At 53.3% G+C, this 25,014-nt stretch overlaps 1 protein-coding gene and 1 long non-coding RNA gene across 2 annotated transcripts in view; one reads left to right on the top strand and one right to left on the bottom strand.

Annotated features, from left to right (window-relative positions):
• NTNG2 (netrin G2) overlaps positions 1-25,014 on the top strand; it is a 48,306-nt gene that overhangs the window by 10,349 nt on the left and 12,943 nt on the right. Inside the window, 2 exon segments of the mRNA XM_064676845.1 lie at positions 11,603-12,246; positions 23,819-23,991. Of these exon segments, the coding sequence (XP_064532915.1) occupies positions 11,603-12,246; positions 23,819-23,991 (817 nt within the window).
• LOC135425029 (uncharacterized) lies at positions 14,049-23,822 on the bottom strand. The gene is made up of 3 exons (XR_010435452.1): positions 23,549-23,822; positions 19,987-22,886; positions 14,049-17,200 (listed from the first exon to the last, which is right to left on the bottom strand). It is a non-coding gene; the product is annotated as an uncharacterized LOC135425029 (long non-coding RNA).

Genomic DNA, 25,014 nt, shown 5'->3' with positions numbered 1-25,014 from the left:
GAGGTTCCCACACGTCCCCCCATCTTTCAGGCAGGGTCACCAGCACCCACAGAGGGGACATGTTGCAGTGCTGACCCTGCTCCCACCCTGCTCCACTGCCCTGACCCGTGCTTGCTCCAGCCTTTGGCACTGGTGCCTCTGCACATCTGGTCTGTGCTCCACGTGGGCAGGCTTAGGGAAACCTGTGCCTTTTGGCTCCAGGGTGGATTTCTCCATTTCTCAGCCATCCCTGAGCAGGCTCCATCTGCAAGAGGGGACTGGAGGGGGCTGCTTGTCCAGGGGCTCAGTGGGTGCAGCCACCCAGCGATGCAGAGCCACCAGGTTGGGTCTCATCCCAGCTGGCTCCCACCTCTCCCATTTGCTCACATTCCTGCAGGAGCCACTCAGGCAGCAGCCCCCCCTCCACTCCGCTCCGTGAGCAGTTCCACACACGGTGCCACAACTCCAGCCCCCACCAAGTCACATGGAAGGCAAACACCAGTGTGTGTTAGAGCAGTGGTGGGGGCTGGAGAGGACAGCAGGGTCCATCCATGGGCAGGGCCGGGGGGTTCCAGTGCCCACACACCCACATCCCAGAACCACCACCCGTTTTGCTGCACACTCCAGCACAAGCAATGGATCTCTGCTCCCTCAGTGCTGAGCTCCACGTGGATGCTGCTGCCACCACTGTGACCAGTCCTGCCTGGACACCTCCACGCCCCTTTCAGGGGGAATATCACAAAGGGACAACTAGCACAGATTCAGCTGGTTCTAATCCCAGCTAAAGGGTTTGTAACTCCCCATCTGCTGGCTGAGTCAGCTGCTTCAGCTCCACAGTGCTGCCATTCAGGGGGTTTGGGGAGCCCTCTCAAAGGAAAAAATTGCTGTCCTGCCCTCAGGGACAGCCAAGACACATTTTGAGCTGACCACAGCTCAGTCCCAACCTCCAACAGGCACCTGCTGAATTGTTCCCCTGAAGTAGAACATAAAGCAGCCAAATACTTTGCTACAACAGCGAAGTCAGAACGCTCAATGCAGCAGACACAGGAGCCCTGATCAGAGGCCGGGGTGGGTGCAGGGGTACCCACTACCCAACTGTGCTCCCCCCAGAAAGGCTTCAAAAATGCACCTCCATTTGAGGAGCACAGCAGAGCCTCCATTCCCTCCCCTTCCCACCTCCACGTCCTGCCCTCCCCCATTCAAACTATCAGGGCCTCTCTTGCAGAATAAATTATTAATAGCGGCGTAGCGAGCCTCTCTGCAAAGGCTGCATGTATTGAGCTTACAAGGCGCACAAGCTTTTAGAGAGCAGGACACTTTTCCTACTTCCTAAGCATTTTCTTAGTCCTGAATCAATAATGCACTCGCAGCCCAGCACACAGGTCGCTGCTGCTGTGCTCCTGCTGGTAGGGTCTGCGGACACAAATACATCTCTGTAGCAAGATGCAAGGGCTTAATAATCTGGCAAAGAAGGGATAGGGCAGGATCCAAGCAGCTTAATTTGTAAACAAGCTTCAGGGAAGCGCCCTGGGCAGACCAAAGCTTGCAACTCTTGGGTACAGAAAGTCTGAGTTTGGAGACAAGCTAAAAAGCAGTCAATGGGATTAAACGCCCGGGTTTTTGAACACGTGCCCGCGGCTGCCGGCTGAGGGGTGTCTGGTTCATCAGCCTCTGATCCCGGGCTCTGGGTCACCCTGCAATCCCCCCTGCAAAACGGGGTGGCCACAGGGGTGCAGCCCCGGCGGGGAGGTGGGGGTGGAGGTGAGCCCAGGGCGCCAGGAGGGATGGGGTTAGAGCAGCTCACCGGGGGATTAGCAGTTCACAAAGAAAGAGCTGCTCAAAAATGATTCCATGGGAAGCCGGGCTGCTGCGGGTGATGTGTGTGGATCCCCGGCACAGATGAGATTATCTGCTTAGGAGTGGAATTTTCCGGGCGGCGTTAACCCTTGTGCCGCCCCCAGTGAGCTGCACACACGTCCCACGGGACGAGGTGCTGGGCAGCAGATCCAGCAGCAGCAGCTGAACTGGTGCCAGGCCATCCCGGCTTTGGGAATGGGAGTGCTGCCCCGATGTCACTCTGCAAACATCATGCTTGGGGCCCTTCTTGGAGAGGTCACCCATGGACTGGGCTGATTTCAGTCTGGAGGTTACATTTCATCGTGTAGCCAGATTTTCTGTCTCTGGCTGAGCCAGAGTGGGCGTGAGGGGATTTGTGTCGGTGCACGGGCAGTGCCGGCTGCGCTGTGAGGGTGGACAGGTGACTTGGATCAGCCCTTGTGCGTGACAAGGAGCATCTCCCTCTGGATCCTCCTTTTGTGGAGAGAAGGCTTCCTGCCTGGATGTCAGCCTCCTGCCAAGGTTGTGTCATTTACAGTGCAAAGAGCAGTTCAGACCCTTTCCATGGAGTACTAACAGACCACGGGAGAGTTTCAGAGACTGTGTGGGGTGAGAGCAGAGATTTCCTTGACCCTTGTGGTTTGTCTCGACCCTCAGATCAACACTGGGTGAAGAAGCCACTACTTTGCCCAGCTGCAGATGCCTGGGGGAGTCCAGTCCTCAGAAAGGTGGAACCCTCAATGCTCCTGATGAAACCCAGACCTGCTCCTGAAATCCCTCCCTGCCTCAATTTCCCCACCTGGAGACAGGCCATTGAACTGCCACCACCCCACCCTGTCTGGCACAGTGATGTTTCCCCAGGGCTGGTGCAGAGAAGGGCACAGCCCTGAGCCAGGATGAAATACGAACGAGATGCTTCTCGAATTCAGAGCAGGCTGGAGGGGGGAAGGGGAAGAGCAGCCACGAGTAGGGCTTGAATCTCTTCTCTGGCGGAGAGACGGGCCCAAGGGAGCCCGAGAGCCTGGAACGAGCGGTGCTGCTCGGTGAGTGAGGATCTGCTTCAGGCCAAAGGCAAGAGGCAAAAAGCAAAATGTGTCTGTGTGTGTCCCGGTGTCTCGGCCGGAGCCGCGCGCGGGGCCGGTTCTGCTGAGTCACACGCTCCCAAATCCCTCACACAGCCAAAGCCTGTCCTAACGCCCGTGCAAGGGGTGACCTTGGGCTTGGACAACCTCCGATCCGGGAGGAAGGGGAAGGAAGTGGAGGAGCAATCAATCCCCCCAAACCACGGCCGGGGAGGAGATGGAGGGAGTGACATTCAGCTGAGCCAGAATTAGCAGCAGATCTGTGGAGGGACCCCATTTCCACCCTATTAATAATTCATTCCAGCTCTGCCTTTACCTGCTCATAAACAGCAAACAGCTTGTTAGCGAGGATGGTTTTCTCCCCTTTTGCTGTCTCTGCCTTAATAAGAGCCCCTTGCAGATGGCTGGGGGAGGGAGGCGGCAAGGGAAGGACACACAAGCGAGCAAACCACCCCACCAGCCCACCCTGAGCTTCCCATCCCATCCCAAAAATGCTCCTTGCCCCAGCACCCACTGCCTCCCAGCTGGAGCTGCCCTTCCCCTACAGAGGTGAAGCTGTGAAATAACCCCTGGGTGCCTTGCCAGAACCTGCCTACCCACACATGCCACTTAAAAACACCCCTTTGGAGGCACACCAGGAAAAGGAGAGCGATGCCTGGGGAATATGTGGATGAGGGGATGTCCTCATGTCTCAAACCACGACAGGGGAGCATTCCTGAGTGGCTCCCAGGCTGCAGCCACACAAGCAGCCCTTGGAGAAAACTGTATTTTCTACCATGTGAGGCAGCTCCTGGTTATCTAAAATGTATAGAGCTGACCAAAGTGGTTTTTAGAAAAAAAAAAAACAAAAAGAAGAAAAAAGCATCTTGAAGAAAGCTATTAAGATTTTGTTTCCAAAAGGCACATTTTTCCATTCAGAGCATTCCCAGTATCTCCACAGTCCAATGCTGTGCTGCTGAGCCCAACAGGGACCCCTCCCTGTACACTGACAGACATCCCAAAAAAGCACAGGCAAAGCTGTTCCCGAGATGTTTTCCAGGTTCAGGTCACTGCCAAGTTGCAGGTAAAGCCCACTTGGGCACCAGAGGACGGGAGAATTAGTGCAAGAGAAGTGGACCCTGGCCAGGCAGCTCCCAGTGCCCTCCCATATTCCTTGGAGCATTGAGCAGGGAGGGCACAGACCTTCACCTGGGCCCACAGGGAAGGGCCAGTGTGGGGTGTTTGGCACAAGAGGGGCCTCATATTCCTCCTCATCTCTCTCTGAGCTCCCAGCCCTCTCTGCAGTGAGTTATGCCACTTGCCAGCTGTTGGAAATAATCGCTGTAAATTAATTACGGCTGTTTCACCCCTCTGATCCCTCCCAGCCCATGAATAGAGTGAAAATTAATTGTCAGAGAGTATTTCCAGTTCTCTGGGAGTCCCATCCCGGCCACTGGCAGGTTATGGTTTATGCCCTGAAGCATGAGACTTAATTACTCACAAATGTTATTTTTGATCATAAAATCACCTTGTCTTTTCATAAATCCAGACAGAGCAGTTGAACCCTCAGATCAGGAGCAGCAAGAGTGAAAACACCCTGAAGTGACATTAGGGTGAGCCTGTGTTTTCTCCCGGGTAAATGCAATTCTGTTTGGGAAAGAACATCACGTCCTGGAGCAATTATTGGAAGAAAAAACCAAGAAAGCTTCCCAAAACACGCATTGCTCAGTGTGACCCTTGTCAAAAATTTGTGTTGCAGAAAATAGGTTTAACTTGGTGTCTGTGGGGAGCTGGATCAGGGACAGCATCTTCCCCACTCGGTGGGTGATTTTCCGGTGCTCACAGACACCAGAGCAAACCTACAGCCCAGCCAGGATGGGGACAGAGATCCCTGTGAAGCCTTGGCAGAGTCAGGAAAACAGGGGATGGAAGGGAAGTGAAGCCTCACAGCTCAATCCCAGCATGAAGTGGGGGAACTCAGCCGAGTGTAAAGCAGGAAAGCAAATGTGTCAGGACGGTTGTTCCAGCTCCACCCTGCAGCCTGTGGAGCAAATGGATCCAATTTGCTGCTGGATGGGGAAAGGGAGGGGGGAAAATAAGGTATTGTGAGGGGCAGTGTGTTCCCAAACACCCGTAGGAGAGGCAGGGATTGGGGCTGGGGACACCCATCTCCCATGGCCATCCGTCCTCCCGCGACAGGTTGTTCAGGGAAGGGGAGGCTGCAGGACACCCACGGTGGCACCGCTCCACGGCAGGGATGTTATCAGGGCAGGAGGGATCAGGTGCACGTGAAGATTTTGCTGATATGGTTGTTTTGCAGGATTTGGAGGAAATTTGATACCAACTTCAGGGCTTAGTTGCAGCGCGAGGCAACGCGGGGACTTTGTGAACCTCATCAGCTGAGCTTTGAGCAGAAACTCAAAGGCAGCATCAGAGGTGCCCTGAGGGAGCCAGAAGGGCCTTGGGATGCACCCAAGAGCTCCTTAAGCATCACAGCTGGGTAGGGCGGGTGCTATGGAAGGGGAATTGTCCCCTCCTGGGTGGAGATGGAGTTCCAGACCAAGGTTTCCTCAGCCATAAGCACTCCCGAGGAGGGAAGGAGGTTCCTGTGCCATCTCCTGCTTCTCCTCATGTCAAGGGAGCCAGACATGGCTCTTCAGGCTATGAAGGGGGCTATCAAACAGCCCCCAGTCCCAACCATCATCAGCACTTGCAGGAGAGCCTGGAGACACCCCAGGTCTCTGGTTGGGTTTGAGAGCCAGTTCACAGTTGAAAAAAAAAAAACCACTACAGAAAAAAGGACCCAAGAGAAACCCACACAACACCTTAGGTCTTTGTGCCAAATAAACATATTTAAATTTTTCCCCCTTCGATAAAAATCTTCCTATAAAAAGCCAAGGATTCCCCCCCCAATTAAGAAAAATAAAAAAAATTTGTTTTCCAAGACTAGTCCAAGTTGATGAGACCTTGTCAGTACTCTTATTAGGAGACTAAAATTAAAAACAAGTGATCCCAGGGTGCTCTGGGTTTTAGCAGAGGCCTTGGCTTAAACAATAAGCAGAAGAGACCCCAAAAAGCAAAAGAAGTCCGAAGGGGTTCCCTGGACTAAGACACTGTTGAACACATCACACCAAGTGTGAGAGCTGTGATGAGCATCCCTGGCTGAGCAGTACAAGCTCCTACATCATCTACTTATTTTTCCATGCTCAAATCTTGGTTCTTGTTTTTGATTTCCCCTTTAATATTATTGTTATTATTCTTATTTTTCTTCACTGTGCAGCTAGTGGTTGCAATTGCTTTCCAGCTTCCCTTTGGCACGGAGATCTAAAAGCTGCAGTCTTATTTCTGTGCAGCTTTCACCATTCACAGCAGATGTCTAGTTTGTTTAAAATATTCAACAGCTTAATGATTAATCAAGCAATTTCACCTACAAAAATACATAATTTTATGCTGTGAGGCTTAAAAATGGCATTATCTGCTGGGGGGGGGAAGGCAAAAAAACTTTTGGGCTCATTAAGAGCCCTAAAAACCAGCTGGGCTTTGTAAAACCGAGGCCTTTTACTGTGCTTGTTTTCCCCCATTCCCTCCCTTTTCAGCAAGGTGGGGAGCAGCTTTGCTGCAGCATCCTGGATTCCTGTCATTGTGCTTTGTCAGAACCAAGATCTTGTTTCTTAAGAAATCCTCCTCAAGGAGCAAGTCTCCGCTGCCACCTTCAGAAAGTCCCTTTTGCAGCATTTTTGCCCAGCACAGACTCCAGGAACCAAGAGGAGGCAAAACCAAGGGCTGGGTCTGCAATCACCAGGACTGGGACACGTTTCCAGCTCGAGGAGTGGGTCCATTGGGACCTCATGAGGTTCAACAAAGCCAAGCACAAGGTCCTGCATCTGAGTGAGGGCAACTCCTGGTATCAGTCCAGGCTGGGGGATGAAGGGATTGAGAGCAGCCCTGCTAAGGAGGACTTTGAGTCCTTTCCAGTGTCTAAAGGGGCCCACAGGAAAGATGGGGAGGGACTCTTTATCAGGAATTGTAGTGATAGGACAAGGGATAATGGTTTTAAATGCAAAAAGGTTAGATTTGACCAGTTATAAGGAAGAAAGCTTTTACAGTGAGTGTGGTAAAACACTGGCACAGGTTGCTCAAAGACATTATGGATGTCCCATCCATGGAAACATTCAAGGTCAGGTTGGATGGGGCTTTGAGCAGCCTGATCTAGTTGAAGATGTCTTTGCCTATTTGGAATAAATTACCTTTAAAAGTCCCCTCCAACCCAAACCACTCTGTGATTTCCTCGTGGAGGCACAATCTTGTTATGATGCCATTTATTTAGGACAACATGTCCTCAACAAGGCTCTTGCAGTTTGTCCCCTAGAGATTTGTCCCTTTGGGCTGAGCTGGGGCTAAGCAAGGCTGCAGCACTCTTTGTTGCACCCTGAAGAAATGCACAACCAGAAGAGCTGGAGAGCCTGAAACCTCCAATGTCTAGTTGTCGTGAGGACGCTCACGACTGATTTAATAGCGTGAGACTCAAAGTGAACTGATTTATTTTAAGCTCACTGAGACCAAGTTTGCCTGGCTAATGCATCCTGACTTTTAGATTGAAGACTTAAATATCATGAGACTTTGGACAGATTCTTTGGAGGACACACGGCTTGGGGGAGGAAACCAGATTCAAAAATAATACCTGGAATTGTTTCAATAGTGCTATATCTGATCTTACCAGGACCAAGGGAGCAGCCAAAGTATGGCCATCTGTTTCCGCTCCCCCCTGCCCTCCTGGCTCACTTCAAACCACCACCCCCCGGCAGAAAAGGCATTGAGCATCCCGCAGAGGAAGGACAATTCAATAAACCTAAACCCAAAAAGGAACACTTCATTTTAGCAGAGGAAGCTGTAGTGATGTGACTCACTCGGTGGCTTTTGAGGCTCTCCCCCACCTTCCAGCACTGTCACTTAGAGGTTATTTTTGCGTTTGCCCTCTGACAACCATGCAGCCCTCGAGCCATGTGGCTCTGCAAAACGTGAGGGTGGTTAAAGGCATCTTTGGGGTTGCTGCCTGCTGGGCTGGGCACACTCACAGGTTGGGATGTACGGGAGCCATCAGGGATCGTGCACCTCCAGTCCCTCATCTCTGGGACAAAGCATATGGCAGACAGGCAGAGTTTTGGCTTCGCTTCTCCCTGCTCCTGACCCGCCAGATCCCCTGCCAGGGACATGCCTGGCCAGCCCTGTCCCTCCAGACGGAACACTGGGAGAGGGATCACGCTTGTCAGACTCGGTTGCTTCCCCCACTGCTCGTGGGAAATCTGTCCCACCTCCCATCCTGGCCACCCTTTGCTGGTCTGGGTAATGTTTTCTTATTGTGGTTTGGTCACAGAGTCCTTCCTTTGTTCAATTTGGCCACTGCTTAAGGAAGCCTCCAGAGAAAGCCTTGATAGGAGCATTATAGCCCTGGAGGTGAAGGTGGCCACTGTGGCCATGCTGGAGGCAGCTCATGTGGCAAATATTCAGTGGAGATTGATCTTACAGCAGCTCAAGGGCTTTGGCAGCCCCAGTGGCTGCTGCACACAGAGAAAGGAAGGTGCACAGCAAGAGCCAGGGCAGCTCTGTGACACAGACTCCTCTCAGACAGAGCCACTCTGAGCAGCAAGGCGGGTTTATCAGGGAATTTTCTGCTGCCATCCCAAGCCAATTCTCCACATGAGCCCACTAAGACATTGCACTGCTGCACCCTCCTTCAGACAAGTGCTGAAATAGGACCTCAGGGATGGTCTTTTCAGGACTGCCCTATTAAGCCATCTGTGTGGCCACATTGGCAGTAGGACCATACTGCAACACAATATGTTGCCTCAGCGCAGGAAACACACTCACAGAGCCCCCAGCACTTCAGCTGAGGGGGATTTTTCTGCCTTTTCCATCAGCCACTGCTGTAAAGCTGCGCTGAGAGGCAGCTCCATCCCCCAGCAGGAAGCTGTGTCTCATTAGCAGAGGTAAACAATTCCTCTGAACGTGACGAGTCAGGAGAGCATATTAAATATGTCACTATCTCAGGGTTTCTTAATCCCTACTCCAGAACAGCGTGTTGAGGCAGGAGAGGACCCCCCAACGTGGCTCAGAGTTCCACCACACCCCAGCTGGCATCCCCCCCTCTTTGGGGGGATAGTGGGGAGCACCTGGGCAGGTGCCCTCACCCTTCAGCCTCCCCCACCCAAGCAAGCCTGAGCACTCCATTGATTTCCCTTGCTCAGTTGTCACAGCTGCGAATAAAACAATGATAAAACCTATCCAGCCACTTGCCTTTAAAACATCAGCCAACACATCTATTCAGTACCAGAATCACAGAATCAACTTTCATGCTCCGGGGTGGGCACCACACTGGAGCTCAGCAGCCCTGGTTCCAGCCCTTCCTCCTGGCACACACAGAGGAGGCAAAAGCCACACACTGCTCAAGTTCAGGCTGTAACAGGAGGAACAAACCCCAGCACAGCGCTCGCAGCTTTTCCATCAGGCAGGTGCGTGTCAGAGCAAGACAGTGCTGAAAACAGTTTGAGTGTTGACCTGTTTTCTGATCTGCTTTCCCTGGCAGCCTCATGCACACACACACACAACGTGTGCTGTGTTTACAGGAGTCCCCTTGTCTCCCCAAGGCTGTCGCTGTCTCCCCTGCAGACGATCCTGGTGCTCACGTGCAGATCAGTTCCTCGCTGTTTTGTTTTATCCCCCGTGCCGACGGAGCAGCCTCCTGCCTTATTTACAGTGCATTACTCACACGCTGCTCTGAACACGGAATTATTTATGCCCTCCTGAGCTTTTCAGGGCTCCTGGGTGCCGTGGCCTCCGCTCTCTTTGCAAAGCTCAGCGCGTGGCTCCGAGCTGTGGGGAGGCACCCAAGGCCCGTTTTACAGACACAGAATGGAGAAGCTCTGAGTAGTTCCCTAGACCTTTGGTTGCCCAGCTGGCAGTGGCAAAGCACAGATTTTCCAAAGCACCTTGTGTTACACAGAGGTTTCCACATTCAAAGCACAGCCCCAAAGCTCCCCTTTGCACCCCATTTGTACAAGCCAGCTCCTCTCCTCTGCTTTGCCTGGGGTATACACAGGGCACCCTAAAAGCAGGTCACAAGCATTCAGACTCCAGCAGTTTCCCAGATCAAAGCAAGCCACGGTGCAGGGTCAGTCCCCAGTGCCAGTGACACAGGAGCAGCCTCTTCCCATGCCTGCAGCAGGGCTCTCCCAGTCCAGGGACACAACCAGCCTGCAGAGATCCCAGCCCTGCATCTCATTTTTCAGAGACCCCAGCTACCAACACGAGCTCCCTGCACCCACCACAGCCCTAGCACTGCAGGAGGTCTCCAGAGATGGGTGGGAACACACTGATCCCCCCAAACAGCACCTTCCCATGGCCCAGCCACACACAAGGCACCCACAAACCAAACCACAGCACCCGGCTCGGTCTTACCTTGTAAATCCACTGTGCTTGGGAGGGACAGACCTCACACCCCAGCAGGCTCCTCACCTCCAGCCAGAAGCTCTGAGCAGCTCCAGCTGCTTTATCACCTCCTCCTCCTCTGCCAGGTGCCTCTGCCTCCCTGACAAGGGTCCCACTGCAGCAGAGCCTGCTGTTGTACCAATGCCTCTCCCTCTCCAGCCCTTTGGATTTTGAGTCTGAGAGGGAGGTAAAGTGACAGCAAAGAGATGCTTCATATGCAAAAAAGATTTGCATTGTGTTGCAGAGTTGATTTGTGGTTTGTACCCACTGTAACACAGACCTGCCTTATCCCCAAGGAAGGTCTGACCCACCTGCTCACTCCTGGAGGCAGAAGCTGCAGGGCAAGTAATGTTGGGCTTTAACACACATATGGATGAGGAATAAACCCATTGGCACAGCTAATAACCCTGATGCCCAAGTCCAAAGCTTCAACCTTCACACTATGTCCTGGTGCAGCTCAGCACATGGATGTGTACATGTGTCCCTGCAAAACACTCCAGCTTGGCCATGCACTGTCATTTGTGGGCAAAATGGGGTGACTGTTCCTTTTCTCCCATTGCCAGGCCTGCAGGTGATGGACATTTTCACCTGGATGGGATGAGCCATCCTTCCCTCCATGGTCCCTGCAGGCAGGAGAGGACTGTGGCACTGGGAGCACAAATCTCTGCTCTCCCTGCTACTCCTCAGTCCTATCCCATCTTGGAGATGGAGAAATTTATTTTCTTTCCTCTAGCCATACTCAGTGGTACAGGGGGGATGGTGTGTCCCCAGGATTTTTTGCATCAGGAGCCATGAGAGGCAGGGATGTGTTTGGGGGATTTTAGCCATGCAGTTCTTCCAAGGCAGAGCAAAGCTTTCTGTAGGCTTGTAAATTGGCCAAGCTTAACCGAAGTTTCCCAGAGACCATCTCAGGGAAGGTACTTTCTATGAAAATTGCCCCTGTGCCAAATTGAAAAGCCCTTTCCCAGAGGGCCTTTCAAAGGAAACAGCTCAGCCGTTCTTACAGTGGAGGCAAAGCCACATCTTTCTGCCTTAAATTCATTCTCAGAAACAGCTTCCTCCAGGGCCAGGCCCGTGGCACTCTACAGTTCAGCCCAGCAGTTAATGTTTGACACAAGCAGCCAGATCCAGGGCCTGGTAACGGTGTGAGCTTGGCTGTGATGCCCACACAATGCCCAGACGGTGCCCACACGATGCCCAGGCTTTGCCTTCTTCCCCGGTGACCGTTGTTGTTGTTCCAGGAGAACCCGTACCTGTGCAGCGACGAGTGCGACGCCTCCAACCCGGACCTGGCCCACCCGCCCAAACTCATGTTCGACAGCGAGGACGAGGGGCTGGCCACGTACTGGCAGAGCGTGACGTGGCGCCGGTACCCGGAGCCGCTGCTGGCCAACATCACCCTGTCCTGGAACAAGAGCATCGAGCTGACGGACGACATCGTGATCACCTTCGAGTACGGGCGCCCCACCATCATGATGCTGGAGAAGTCGCTGGACAACGGGAGGACTTGGCACCCGTACCAGTATTACGCAGATGACTGCATGGAGGCCTTCAGCATGCCAGCACGGAGGGTCCGAGACCTCTCCACCACCAGTGCCAACAGGGTCCTCTGCACGGAGGAGTATTCCCGCTGGGCGGGCTCCAAGAAAGAGAAGACCGTCCGGTTCGAGGTCAGGGACCGCTTTGCCATCTTTGCTGGCCCCGACCTCAAGAACATGGACAACTTGTACACCCGGCTGGAGAGCGCCAAAGGGCTCAAGGACTTCTTTACCGTGACTGACCTGCGGATGAGGCTGCTGAGACCCGCCCTGGGGGGCACCTACGTGCAGAGGGAGAACTTGTACAAGTACTTCTATGCCGTCTCCAACATTGAAGTCACCGGCAGGTAACGGCTGCTGTATTTCTTTGGGCATCTCTTCTCTGAGGGATGAGAAGTTACTGCTGGTAAACTAAGCCATCAGCATTTCTGCAAACAGTGTTTCTCCCTCTGACACCCCTTCTCCCCAGGCAGGGCAGCACTGGAAATAAAACAGATGTGTCCTTGCAGGGAACGGCTGGGGCACCTCCAAGGCTGTGTCTGAGAGAGGGGCTGTGTCCTCCTGCAGCCGGTGCTGGGGAAAGTGGGACATGGCTTAGGTGGACAGTCGGGGTCTGAATTCCCTCCCAATACCCTGTCCCCAGCTGTGCAAACACAGCCAGAAGTCCCAGGGGTGATGCTGATGCATCTGGGGGATGAGGAATGATGCTCATCCCACTAAACTCCAGCTCACTGCCAGTACAAGCAGGATGGGTCATCCCAAGTCAGCCCAGCACCCCCTGAGCAGCCTCGGCTCCAGCAGAGGAAGTTTGGGGTGAGGGTAAACCCCCCAGACAGATCTGGGGCAGGGGAGGTGGGTGGGGGGTGTTTCTCCTGGGTTTTGTTTTTAATTTCTCTGTATAGTGCCATATGTTACGTTATGACATCAACTGAAAAAGCAAAGTAAGGTGGAAAAGTGCCGAGATGGCTGATTTCCCATCCAGCTTGTGCGAGACTTACAGGCGAGAGGGGAGAAATCTCCCCATCACCCACCCCGTGCTAACAAGCATCACCACAGCGACAGAGGAGCCGTTTGTATCAGTTCCAAACTGTTTGCTACTGAGACTTGCAAGTAGAAATGTTTTGCAGGTGCCACTGAGGCTGGCTTTGAACAGGCTCCAAGGGGAAGGAAGCTGCTGTGAGGGATGGGAGAGCCCCTTCCACCCACCAGGGTAGGCAGGAGGCAGCGGTGAGGGTCTTTCTCACAGTGTGGTCGCCTGTCTGGGACGAGCAGCTGTGGCTCTCAGCTGGACTGGTGGCATGTTGGGGTGCCCACCGTTGGCATTGCTCAGGGAGAAGCCCTGAGAGGCTCAGGCACACGGGCAGAGGAGTGGCAGAGCCCAGGTTTCAGTGCAAGGTGCTTCTGTGTAGATATGTGCTGCCCATAAGAAGCATTGCCAGGTGTACTAAATATCCACAGTCCAAAACCAGCTCAGGATGCAGCAAAATAGCAAAGTAAGGAGGGTGGAAGGGAAGAAAAGCAGGCAAAGGCAAGGAAAAGGGCAAGTGCCTTGCCATCACCTCCACCCCAGTGACAGCCAGTCCTGTCCCCTGCTCCTTCTTTTGTGGCCCTGCTCCTCCCCGGGTGGCCCAGTTGCCCACAGGGACACTTGGTGTTACTGACAGCAGTGGCAAAACCACAGGGATCAAACCCCAGCCAAAGCCCACACTGACCAGAGCATCTGGCAGGAAGGGTTGGAGCTGGTGTATCAACTTGTCCAGGCTGGTTAGACTCTGTAACAGGGACACAGAGTTTTCAGCCTAGAAGGTGGTAAATTAGGACTAAAGGTTTGATGTCAGTGCCTGTGCAATGACCTTTGGCTTCCAAGCACTGACATAACTGCAGATAACCAAGGACTTGTTGCTGCTCCTGCAGCAGCTGCAGGATACTTCATGCTTCAAAGAGGTAAAGTACTCTTGGTGTCCTGTGAATGTGATCCTCCTCCTCCTCCCTCTACCTTCCCTGCCTGGCTTGGGCAGCACTTGTTGCTCCAGTACTTTGGATTTCAGGCCATGCTGACAGGATTCTCCCCAAACCAGCACCTTGCTGTTGGCTGCCCTCCTTCCCCCCCACCCAATCCCTCACCAGCTTTTGAGCTCACCGGCCAAGTTTAACACCATTTAATAGTAGCAGCCATCGGTTCAAGAGGTTAAAATCCAAAAAAATTCTGCGAAAAGAACTAGGGCGGGGGGAGGGAAACCCTTTCAAACACCCATGGCTGGGGTGGGGAGGGAGGGGGGGGCGTGTCACAACCTCTCTGAGACATCCAAGATTCCACAGCCACCTGCACCCCAAGGACAGGGCTGGCAAGGGAGGGCCGGGCTGTGAACGCCCGGTGGAAGCTGCAATGCTGCTTTTTAGCTGGGGCCAGGATGAGACAGGTTGGGGTTTGTTGGCTGGTTCCTGGCAGCCTCCCCCTGGCACTGGCTCTGTGCCGGCGTGGCCGGCTGCCCACGGCTGCTGCAGAGCAGCGGCTCCCGCTCGCCTCCACTTCCCTCTTGGCTCCACTCACCACGAGCTGCCTGACCCACTCCTCTCATGCAGCAGGGCCTCTGGGAGGACAGGGCTTTTCCTTGGCTGGGAACACAGAAAACTATGAAATCTGTTTTTTTTCAGCCCAAACTCCCAAGTCTTGAGCTGCAGCAAGACCCAGCTTTGCACTGCTCCAGCTCTCCCAGCTTGCTGGGATGGTTCCCAGGAGAGGGGGACACAGCTTGGACAGGGAAAAGGTCGATGCCTGTCCTGTGCTGACTCTTCCAGCCCCGGTGGGCACAGGACAGGAAAAGGTGACCAGCTGAGGAACTGTGGATAAGTGGTGTATAAGATGGAGAAGCCTCATGTGAATTAACTCTGCTCCTGTGATTATTCCAGTCCCAGCAAGCAGGTTTCTCACTGAAAAGCAATCTAATTCCAGCTGTAAGCAAAGCCAGTTACAGTGCAGGGACTAAAACCAAATTAAATCTTGTGTATGGCTCAACAAGGGATGGGTTATTGAGAGGAAGAGAGGAGAAATCAATGTGAGCCTGACAGGAGCCCTGTGCAGGGAAGGGGGGAGGAAGGGTAGGCAGGGATGGGGATGGACACACACTGCCACTTCCAGCATGTGGGAACGACTGTGTTTGAGGAACAGAAGGAAAGTTCGTAGATAAAATTGGAGTGGTGTTAGGGATCCACTGCAGGGGGCATGGAATCAAGAGGGAAGATGATTATGAAAAAATGAGGGCTCAGAGGTAAAAAGCAGCCAGAAAATTCCACCTGCAGAGCAGAGGTGTGAGCAGCCCTGGGAGGCTGGAGGAGCCATGCCCAGCCATGGTGTGTGGCATTGGAGGAGCAGTGTATGCTGTCAGAGCATGGCATTGCCTCTGTCCCTGCACAGCACCGGGATTTTGGCAGCAGCTGGCAGTGCCCACGGGGTGATGAGACACTTGGCAGCTCGTTTCTAGTTGATGTTCACAGTCAAGGGAAGAGTAAAACACTTTGCCCTCAGAGCAGACCATGAGCCGGGGCAGTTTCTCCTGCTGCAGCCTTGGCAGGTGGGTTCAGAGAGGTTTCTGTGATCCCCTCACTCCATGTGCTCCTGGGCCCCCATCCAAGCCCACCCCTTCCTTCACACCTCAGCCTCCCACCACAAAAGACCCCTCACCACAGTCTCCCAGAGCTTTAGGGAAAAGCAGAAAGAGATGGAGCAAAGGACACGGTGACAAGGGGAATGAATTCTCTGCCTTCTCCCAGAAGCCAGATGGACTGGGGTGGTCCAGAGTTTGACAGAGGATCTGGTGACTCCAGGGGGTCACTGCTTCTTCCCTGGGAGCTGGTGCAATGGGCTGGTGCTTCAGGGTCTCCTCTGCATCTCCTCCTCCCACAGCCTCAGCCGGGTCCATTGCTCCGTTCATGGCTGACAGTTTATTTTTACTCTCTTTCTTCTTGGTATCTTTTTCTTTTCTTTTTTTTTTTCCTTTCTTCTACCATCCTGTCCCTATTGATCCGCGGAGTAACTGGAGACGCAGAAGAGTCAGGACAGGAATAGACGCGAGCGAGCCCTTGGCCTGTGTGCCGTGTGTGTGTGTGCCAGGCAGGGTGGGGAAGGGAAGCGGGAAGACTTTCCCCACAGATCTCTGTCCATTGCTTGATTTTCTCCTCGGTGCAGCAACAAGCTCAGTCATCTCCTCAGGAACGGGTGAATGAGCTTTCCCCGGCTGCCGGGGCCGGCGCGATGAAAGCCGCTGCTTCTCTTTCCATTACACGCTGAGTCTCTTTGGAGTAATTTTTTCCCCTCCATAACGTCAGTCACCGCCGTGCTCAGCAGGCCAAGCTCCATCACGGAGACATTAATAAGCTGTAATTGAAGTTAATGTGCCATGGCCGGGACATGTGGATCCAGTTAGGAGAAATCACATTGAGCAGAAGCGAATCAATTTTAGGCTGATTTATATTAGGATTTCTCTCCTTTATCCTCCCCTGCCCCAATGCATGCACTGTCTGTCTGTCTGTCCAGCCTGCTGGTGATGAGCAGTCCCTGGAGGAAGGCAGGAGGAGGGAGTGTTCCTCATCCCTGAGCAGCTCCATGGAACAGTGCCTCCTCTCAGGCTGCACTCAGGCCCAAGAGGGACCAACAAGATGAGGTTTCCAGTTTTGTAGCAGCATTTCCTTTCCTCTTTTCTTGCTTTTCTGATGGTTTCCTTGGCTGCTGCTTTGGTTACACAAAAGAATTGAAGGGAAAGGCCCTTTGTGCTCCCCTCCTTCTTTTCCTTCTTTCCTCTTGTGTGCTCTTGGTGCCTCTTCAGGAGTGTGACTTGGAGAGTTTGTGCTAGTGGAGCAGACCAACTTTGCACAGTCTTCCAACAGCCAGGATCAGGGACACCAGACCTGGAGGATCAAGGCCATCTCCAAAAGCACCTCCTGCAATAAATGGAGCTGGTTGATTGTCAGTGGTACCCACATGCAACGGATGTATTTTTCTGCATTCATGGTCAGTTTTGAGATGTTGGTCAGTTGTGCTCGATGCTGCATTGCTGTTAAAGGTGAAGCAGTTTCTGCTTGGCCTGCTCACTGTCTCCTGCTCTGCCCTCCTGGCCAGCACATTGAAGCAGCTCAATGCACTTCCCCTGCAGTTGTACCTCAGTTCAATCCAGGGGTGCCAGAGCAAAGTGCATCCTGGCAGCATGTGGGCTGCTTTGCCCTGCTTGGACATTCCTCCTTCTGGCTCTGTTGAAGTTGTTGGAGACCCTCCAGCTGATCTTGGCTTCTCCAGCAAAGCTGTCTCTAGAAAGGAGAAAAGAAGCAGGTTTGGTCCATGGAACAGTCTCTTGTTGAGGGTCTTGGATTTTGTGTGATGGCCGATGTCCCTGTTGAGCATCTCTCCCTGGGGAGCAGGGTGGGACCTGCACTGCTGCTACTTTGCCACAGGGGAACAGGCAGGACCTGGGGTGATCTGTGAGAGCATGGGCTTACCCAGCTGAGCTGTCCCAGCCACAGTGCTGGAGCATCACCCCCAAAATAGCCACAGGCTCACCCAAACAACTCCCAAGAACTTGCCCAGTGCCCCTGCAGCCCTGGGCCAGCTGCCGCCCACACTCAGCAACTTTGGGAAGGCCACAAAAACCAGGGCAAGCACTGCCTGTGCCTGTCCCTGCTCCTTCCCCTGCAGCTCCTGGCAGACAGAATTCAGGTCCCAAGAGGTAGCAGCATCCTCATGTCAAGGACGGCCAAGTCTGTGCCAATGGTGCGCCGTGTTCCTCGGCCCGTCCTCACCTCCACGCTGGGCAGCCCCTGGGAGCTGGATGGCTGAATTTCCCTGGCACTCCTCCAGGCTGGAATTAGCTTGAGTTCAAGCAAAATCTTGCTCTTGGTCAGATAGTTAAATTGAGTTAATGCAGAGCAACTGATTGCTCGAGTCTTGCGAAGGTTTCTGCTCCCACCGCAGAACAACGGAGGGGAAACTTGCAGAGCGAGAGGGAGGGAGGGAGTTAGAGAGAAACCCAGAGAGCTCCTCCTTCCCCCAGAGCTCCTGACGCTTTGTCAATAGCCAGAGACGGATGCCCAAGGTCCTGTTACCTGCTCCTGGCTTCGGTTTGTGAGGGTTTTTATTTCCCCTCCGATTCTGTTGCCGAGTTGCGTCCGGCCCTGAGCGGATAATAGGATTTCATCGATAGACTGAGAAGGTGATGTATGTTAAAGCACTTAATATAAAGAGACTTCTACAGGAGCCCAAATTCAATTTGGCCAATGAACTCAATTGCAGGCATTATTGCATTCCAGGAGAAAGACCAAGAGCATTTATACACATTACTCTGCAAATATTTATGTTCACATATCCGTGTGATGTCCTCTTCACCCTTCCTCCCTTCTGCTGCCCGACCCCCTAATGGGGAAGTTTGGTTTCGTGTTTGCTTTTTTAAGACAGCTTTGAATGTAAATAATGTTCCACCAGTCAGCAGGATCTTGACAGCTGGTGAGTGTCAACTTATTTAAAATAAATAGCCTCTCGGATGGGAACAGCCAGCTAGCGTGCTCTCCACTCTGGCATCTTTTAAATTGTCTCATCTTTGTAACCCAAACCTCAAACCATTTTGAAGGGCACGAGGAGGGTTCCTTCCATCCCGGCCACACAACCAAAAGTAAAAACCCACAAGGAAAATAACCCACTCACATGTCCCTCTGACCGAACTCAGGGTGTTTTTTTTCATTTTTTTTGGCTCTGCACAAAGCAGTGAAACCCAGAAGCCTCTCGCCCTGGTTCAAGCTGAAAGAAACATGTTAAAATGGCTTTTCCTGCCCTTCAGTCCCTGGACCACAGGCTCCAGTAAGCTCCCAGTCCTGCTCCTGGGATGAATGAGCCACCTTTGTCTTCTTCAGCCCTTTCAGCCCTGCTCCAGGCCTGGCAATAGCAAACCTCTGCCAGAGCAATCTCCCAGCAAGACAAATCCTCATATAACTGCTCCCCACAAAGGGACTGCGCTTCTTCCATGGCCCAGCCATTAGAAGCTATTTTTACCTGTTTCCACACGCACAGATGGGCCAGAAACAATCCAAGCTCAGCACCCGTTATGCTTTGCCCAAAAGATTTGCTCCCTGCTTTTGCTGAGCTGCCAAAACAGTTGCAAAGGAGCAGGTAAAAGTGGGTAAGTGATGGCCAGGCAGCTGCTGGAGCGTGCTGAGAGCAACGGCTGGGGATGACAATAGAGAGATGGAAAAGAGTTATTCATGTTTCCCCGAGAGCCGAGATCAGTTGAAACATCATTTTCCTTGGGGATGGAGAGGAAAGAGCTCCCTTCAAACACATCGTCCCATGAGACTCATTAAAGGCTCATCAATTACAGTGAGAGCAAACAATTCAGGGGAAGCTCTGATAAGCCTTCCTTTGGCCGGCAGTCATTAGCAGCTCTCTGAGCGCTGCCTCTCCCCAGCACCAGCTCAGGGAGCAGAGAGGGAGCAGGGGGGCAAAGCCACACGGGTAAGGGTGAAAAGCAGGAGCCCAACATCTCAGAAACCAGCAGGAGGGGACCAGTCTCCACAGAATCCCTGGGGACACACGGCAACATCCTCATGGTGAGCACAGGGTGGAGAGGAATGTGCAGGCTGGGCTGGAAGGAGACTTGGAAAGGAGATGGTAGCCCACTGTAGTGGACTTCTGCTGCTCCGTGTCCTGTCCCAGGATTTTTTAAGGAGCTCAGGGCAGTGTTGTCTCCATGGGAACTCGGTGGAAGGTGCAAGGGGACAGAATAGCTCTCTGGGTCTCCAGCCAGCAAGTGGTTCCTCCAGCCCTACCCCACACAGCAGTGCGGTCACTGCATCAGTCCTGAAGGGGGGTGCCAGCACCCCATGGGGAGGGAGAGGGATAAGGAGGTGCTCTTTGCCTTTCTCTGCCTTATTTCCCTGCTCTGCAAGTGGGGTTATGGACAAAAAGAGGGGTTGTAAAACACATAAGAATCCTTGGAAGGAAAACAAAGGGCTGGGGGGACTTTTTAAAATCACTTCAAAAGTCATTATTAATGAAAGCTCAGGGAAAGGGGCTGTTTTCCCAATCCCAGCATGGCTTCTGCACTCACCCCCTTCCTCTGCATGGGCATCTCCTTCCCTCACACGTGGGCTTGGCACCAGACACCTCTCCAGCCGCTCACTGCTGTGACCTCCAGGATGCTGACTTGGAGAAATGCAGGAAACTGTTCTTTATGGCTGGAAAAAAAAAGAAAAGAAAAGAAAAAAAAGAAGGACACTTTCCTGTAAACTTTCCTTGGCGCTCCAAGCTCCGTGATGTTCCCTGGTGGAGGCATTGGCAGCATCAGATCGCACTGCACCACTCTGAGGAAAGGCAGCAGCTGAACAACTGCACTAAAATAAGCTCCTAAATACCCCATTGTGCAAACTGTAACGTCCTGGGCCACACAGTGCCCCAGCCTCCCTTGCTGGGAACAGTGTGAGCCAGTCTCTGTTTAATGCACAATGCAGTTGTGTGACCTGCTACCCAGTGCAGGATGGGTGTCCCCAGGCCATGGGTGCTGCTCACAGGTGTGCTCTGGGGCTGCTCTCCTCGGGCTCTTCCCCACCATGGGCTCTGAATGCTCACTGAGAAACAGCACTGTCAGTGTGTGCCTTGACCCACAAGCTGGAGGAGAAACACTCCTGGCTCTTCAGCCCTCCAGAGCCAGAGAGACCATATTGCAACCAGCACTTTGCTGGAGCAGCCCCGGGGCTGGAGCGGGGCCATCGCTGCAGGACACGGCGCAGGTGTCTGCCCCGAGCCTGCTATTTAAGCCTCACTGCTAAGTAGCTCCTAACCTTTCCCTTCATCCTCTCCTTCCTGCCGTGGCTGGCCGCCGAGGAAGACGGGCAGAGGCAGGCAGGACTAGCAGCTCCCACCCAGGGGACTGGGCTAATGCCATTTACTCCAGTCTCTGCCAGCTGAGTCTTGGCTGTGCACAGACCATCAACAAGCACATGTCCTTGGGCTGCAGGCCCAGAGAAGGAGGCAGAGAAGCCTGAAGAAGGGGTTGAAGATGAGCCTCTGAGCCCAAGCAGCAGGAAGGCTGGGATGCAAAAACCTTCTCCCCAAAACAGGGCTGGCAATCAGGGCTGGCTAACAGTGCTCGGCTGTTGGCCATTAAATAATGCAGCCTGATTGATTGGGCTGAAAAGTGCTGTGCTGAGGGGTCAGCCTGCTGGGGTTACAGTTCCCTGCTTAGATTGATGATCCTCAAAGGTCAAATTCAGAAAGCAATTCCCTGGTAAAATTGATCCTTTGGATAAAAAAACTTCTGCACGGTGGCAAAGGGCAAGTGAGAAAAATCAGTGACCTGGGCCCAGGCAGGCAAGGTGAATGTCTGCCTCTGCTTTCTCTTTACTTAGTTTTCCTTGTTTACACCAATTAGGAAGTGAGGATCTTCTCTGGGAAGAGCAGAGCTCCATCACACCTACATGCAGTGGCTGGGGGACGTCCTTGAGCACCCACCCCATCTCCATCCCACTGGCCAGGGCAGGAGGCAGCTGGGGCTGTCCCAGGAGCTGGTGCTCAGCTCCCAGCCCACCTCAGCAGCAAGTGAGCAGTGTGTGTGTATGAGCAGACACATCTGACTGCTCTTGTTTTCCCTAGAGCAAGAAGTCTGGGTCCCACTGCTTGGTGAAGGTTTTGTAGCTGCAGCCAAATTAACAGGTCTCGCCCTCCTGCACTGCAGCAGCTTGGAGCCAGAAGCACCTCAAAACATCTGCTTGGCTCTTGGTGGGGGATGCCAGGAGCAACGATGTGCTATGTGTGGAGGGGGTTATTGAGGCTTTCCCAGGCCACCTCAGAGACCAGGTGGTGGCCCCCCAGGGCTGCTGTTCCCACTGTGAGACTTGCAGGGTCAAGGACTGGAGCCAAGCACTACCCTCCACGTCATCCCAACCTTCAGGGACAACAAGGGGCATGACAGTCCCTGCATTCCTCGTACCCACTCCCCTGGGGCTCTTAAACTTGCCTTCAGCTGGATTGTGATGCTGTGCCCTGGAGCTGGTCCCATCCCCTCGCTCCCACCACAGGAGGAGGGAGGAGAGAGGAGAGCTGCAGCTCCCAGAAGCTGTTGCTCTGTTCAGGCTGGGCCCAGAGCAGCAGCAGTGAGGCTTTGACCTGCTTTAACCCACTCTCTTGCCTGCTTTGCTCTCGTCTGCTCGTTCTGAAGTGAGAGAAGGAGGCCACGCTGTGTGGACACTGAATAATTCAGAGCCAGGCTCTGCAGCACTCTGGGGCTGGGCATCACCTCTGCCACAGGGCTGGGACAGCTCAGCCAAAATCCTTCCTCACCAGAGGCAGAGGGGACACGGAGCATCTGAAATTCAGCCTCCCTCCTGTGTAGGTACCAGCCAAAGCCACTTCCTCCCCCTGGATGCTTGGATTTGTGACTTGCTCCCAGAGCACCAATGCTTGGAGGCTGTTAATGCTTTCAGCCGTGACACGGCATCTCCAGCTCTCACTAAAACACAGTTGCAAGTGGAGCATGCTGAGTGTGTCTGCCTCTGCCCCCTAGAACACGTTTTCTTCCTTCCTCCCTTTTAGAAACTGCAAAATTCCCTCCTCTGCTTGGTCAGAGACAGGGCAGGATTGTAAGATGGGGAGAGAGATCGTTCATCCAGCTTATGCTGAGCCTCTGAGCGGGGTTTGCTAGAATTAAGGACGGGGAGGGGAGGGGGGGGGAAAAATCATACATGAGGTCAGCTTATCCAGCCATGCGTGAGGAGAGCACAGCAAAGGCAGCCTTGGTGGGTCAGGCAGGTGGCTGGGGAGCTTCTCTGGGGGCTCCAAGGGAGAGGGGGAGAGGCACCAGGAGCTGGGGGGCATGCGCAGCACCAGCTCCCAGCTCCCAGCCTAATCCAGGCTGTTTATCCCAGTGCAGATAGAGCACAAGGAGCAGCAGGCCATGTTTTCTGTGTCTTCTCTGCATGTGGCTCATTCCCTCAGCTCTGCATCTCTTCAGCCCTGTAAAACAAAGTGTTGCCCCATCAGATTTCTCCCGTGCACAAAAGGCTCAGCGTTACTGTTTTCCTAATGGTTCTGCTTCTGAGAGTGTAAATTATCGCACAAAGCATCGGGCTGGGCTAGGGATCGACTGTCTGGAATGAAATGAGATGTTTTGGTCCCCAAAGTCTCTGTCTGATGGTCTGAGCTCGGGCCCAGGAGTCACCAGAGCCACGTGTGAGTTATGGGCTCAGTCTCTGTGCTCTGCGCAAGTCACCTCCGGAGTGTGAGCAACAGGAATTATTGTGCACAGAGATAATTATTCCCTGCATACTGCACTACTGCTCATTAAAAGTTTCTTAATGTTTGCAAATTGCTGAATAGTGGTTTTAGTTGTTGCCTTCTCTGATGAGGCGCATTCTGATGGTGACTTGCTCTCTGTGTTATTTTGGTCACAGCAGGCTGGGGAAAAGGGTTTGTGCTGTGCAGCTTCACACCACGGGAGGAAACACTGCTGACTTTATCACAAGGGGCAAGGGCCAAGTCCCACCGGTGCTGGCCATGCTCCTCCATCTAAAGTCCAAGACTGCCTCCCAGTAAAAGGGTAATCACCCAGATTTCTGTAACAGCCCTGAAATGTGAGTGACTCCTTCCTGGAGTCTCAGTTGGAGACATTGACTTACCATTAAAGTCTGTGCTACTGCAGTCGGATGGTGGGAGGAAAGCATCTCTCATCTTGGACTAGAGACAGCAGATGCACCTTGGGCAAGAAATTGGACATCATAACTCCAGCACATACCTGGGGAAAACAGCTGAGTTCAGTGATAAGTCCTGCAGAAGGAACAGAAAGGGGGTGACCAGCCTGGCTTCAGCACTACATTTTCAGCACTACACCGGGGGCAAAGAGGAGCAGCAGTGACACCTGACAGCTCTTCCCTGTCTTCCTCCTCCAGGTGTAAATGCAACCTCCACGCTAACCTGTGCACCTTCAAAGAGGGCAGCCTGCAGTGCGAGTGTGAGCACAACACCACGGGGCAGGACTGCGGCAAGTGCAAGAAGAACTTTCGCTCCCGGTCTTGGCGAGCAGGATCCTACCTGCCTCTCCCTAACGGGTCCCCCAATGCATGTAAGTAACCTGCAGAGAGCCAGCCCTGGCTGGTTGTGCACCCCGCCTTGGGCTGCACAACACCCACAGATGGGAGCAGGGTCTCATCATGTCCTTCTCTGACTGGAATCGGTGCAGGATGCTCAGCTTTCGAAAGGGAAGCGGGTATTTACCCCTGTCTTTGTACACAGAGACATGAAAGAGGATCTGGTGGATGCAGAGGTGGTGTGTTGGCTGCTGGTAGATGAGTGATGAGCCTAAATGATGGTCAGGAATAGGGAGGGTGACCTCAGGCCAAGATACAGGTCCATGGCTTTGTGGCAATGCAAATTATTGTCCGTTAGAGAAAGCATCGTTACCCACAGCAGAGCACTGGCTGGGGAGTAGGAGTAGCAGTGCAGGTTGATTCCTGGATCCTGTTCTGTGCACGTCAGTGTTCCAGGCAAGCGCCGCGAGCTCCGGTCCCTCTGCGCAGCTCCAGTCTCATCCAATTGCTGCTGGAACAAGGCTCTGACAGAAGCAAAGGCGCGCAGGCGGGATGGAGGATCCATCCCCAGCATCGCTCGAGCAGGGGAATTGGGGCAGGAAACATCACAGATGGGCCGGTTCCTCCTGGGTTTCTGTCCAGTCCGCATTAGCAGACTTGTTTAAATGTCACGGAGCCACGGTAGCCACTCCAGCCTTTCAAGCAGCAGCTTTGAGCATTGCCAAAGAGAACCTTTTCCCTCCCACCCCCCAAATTTTTTTGAAAGATTCATGTGCTTTAAGATGATCAAAGCTGAAATTCAGGCTCCGAAGGCCGTGACAGGAATGTTTTGTGTGTGCCAGGGCTGGTAGACGAGCAGGTTCTTTGAAAGGGAACGAGCTTGTCAGCTCCCACCAAGCGGCTGCATTGCTTCAAAGGAGCCTGGGAGAGTTTCTGGTGTTGACAGGCACAGACATGCTGTTCTGTCTCTCTCCCTCCCCTCCGTTCCTTGTGTCTCTTCCTATTTCTCTTTCTCCTCTGCTTGCTCTTCTCCCATTCATCTCTCTTCCCATCTGTCA

This window comes from Pseudopipra pipra, chromosome 20 (assembly GCF_036250125.1).
Source record: "Pseudopipra pipra isolate bDixPip1 chromosome 20, bDixPip1.hap1, whole genome shotgun sequence".
Lineage (NCBI taxonomy): Eukaryota > Metazoa > Chordata > Aves > Passeriformes > Pipridae > Pseudopipra > Pseudopipra pipra.
The sequence above is the reverse complement of the archived record's forward strand: the minus strand, read 5'-3'. Positions and strand labels throughout refer to the sequence as shown.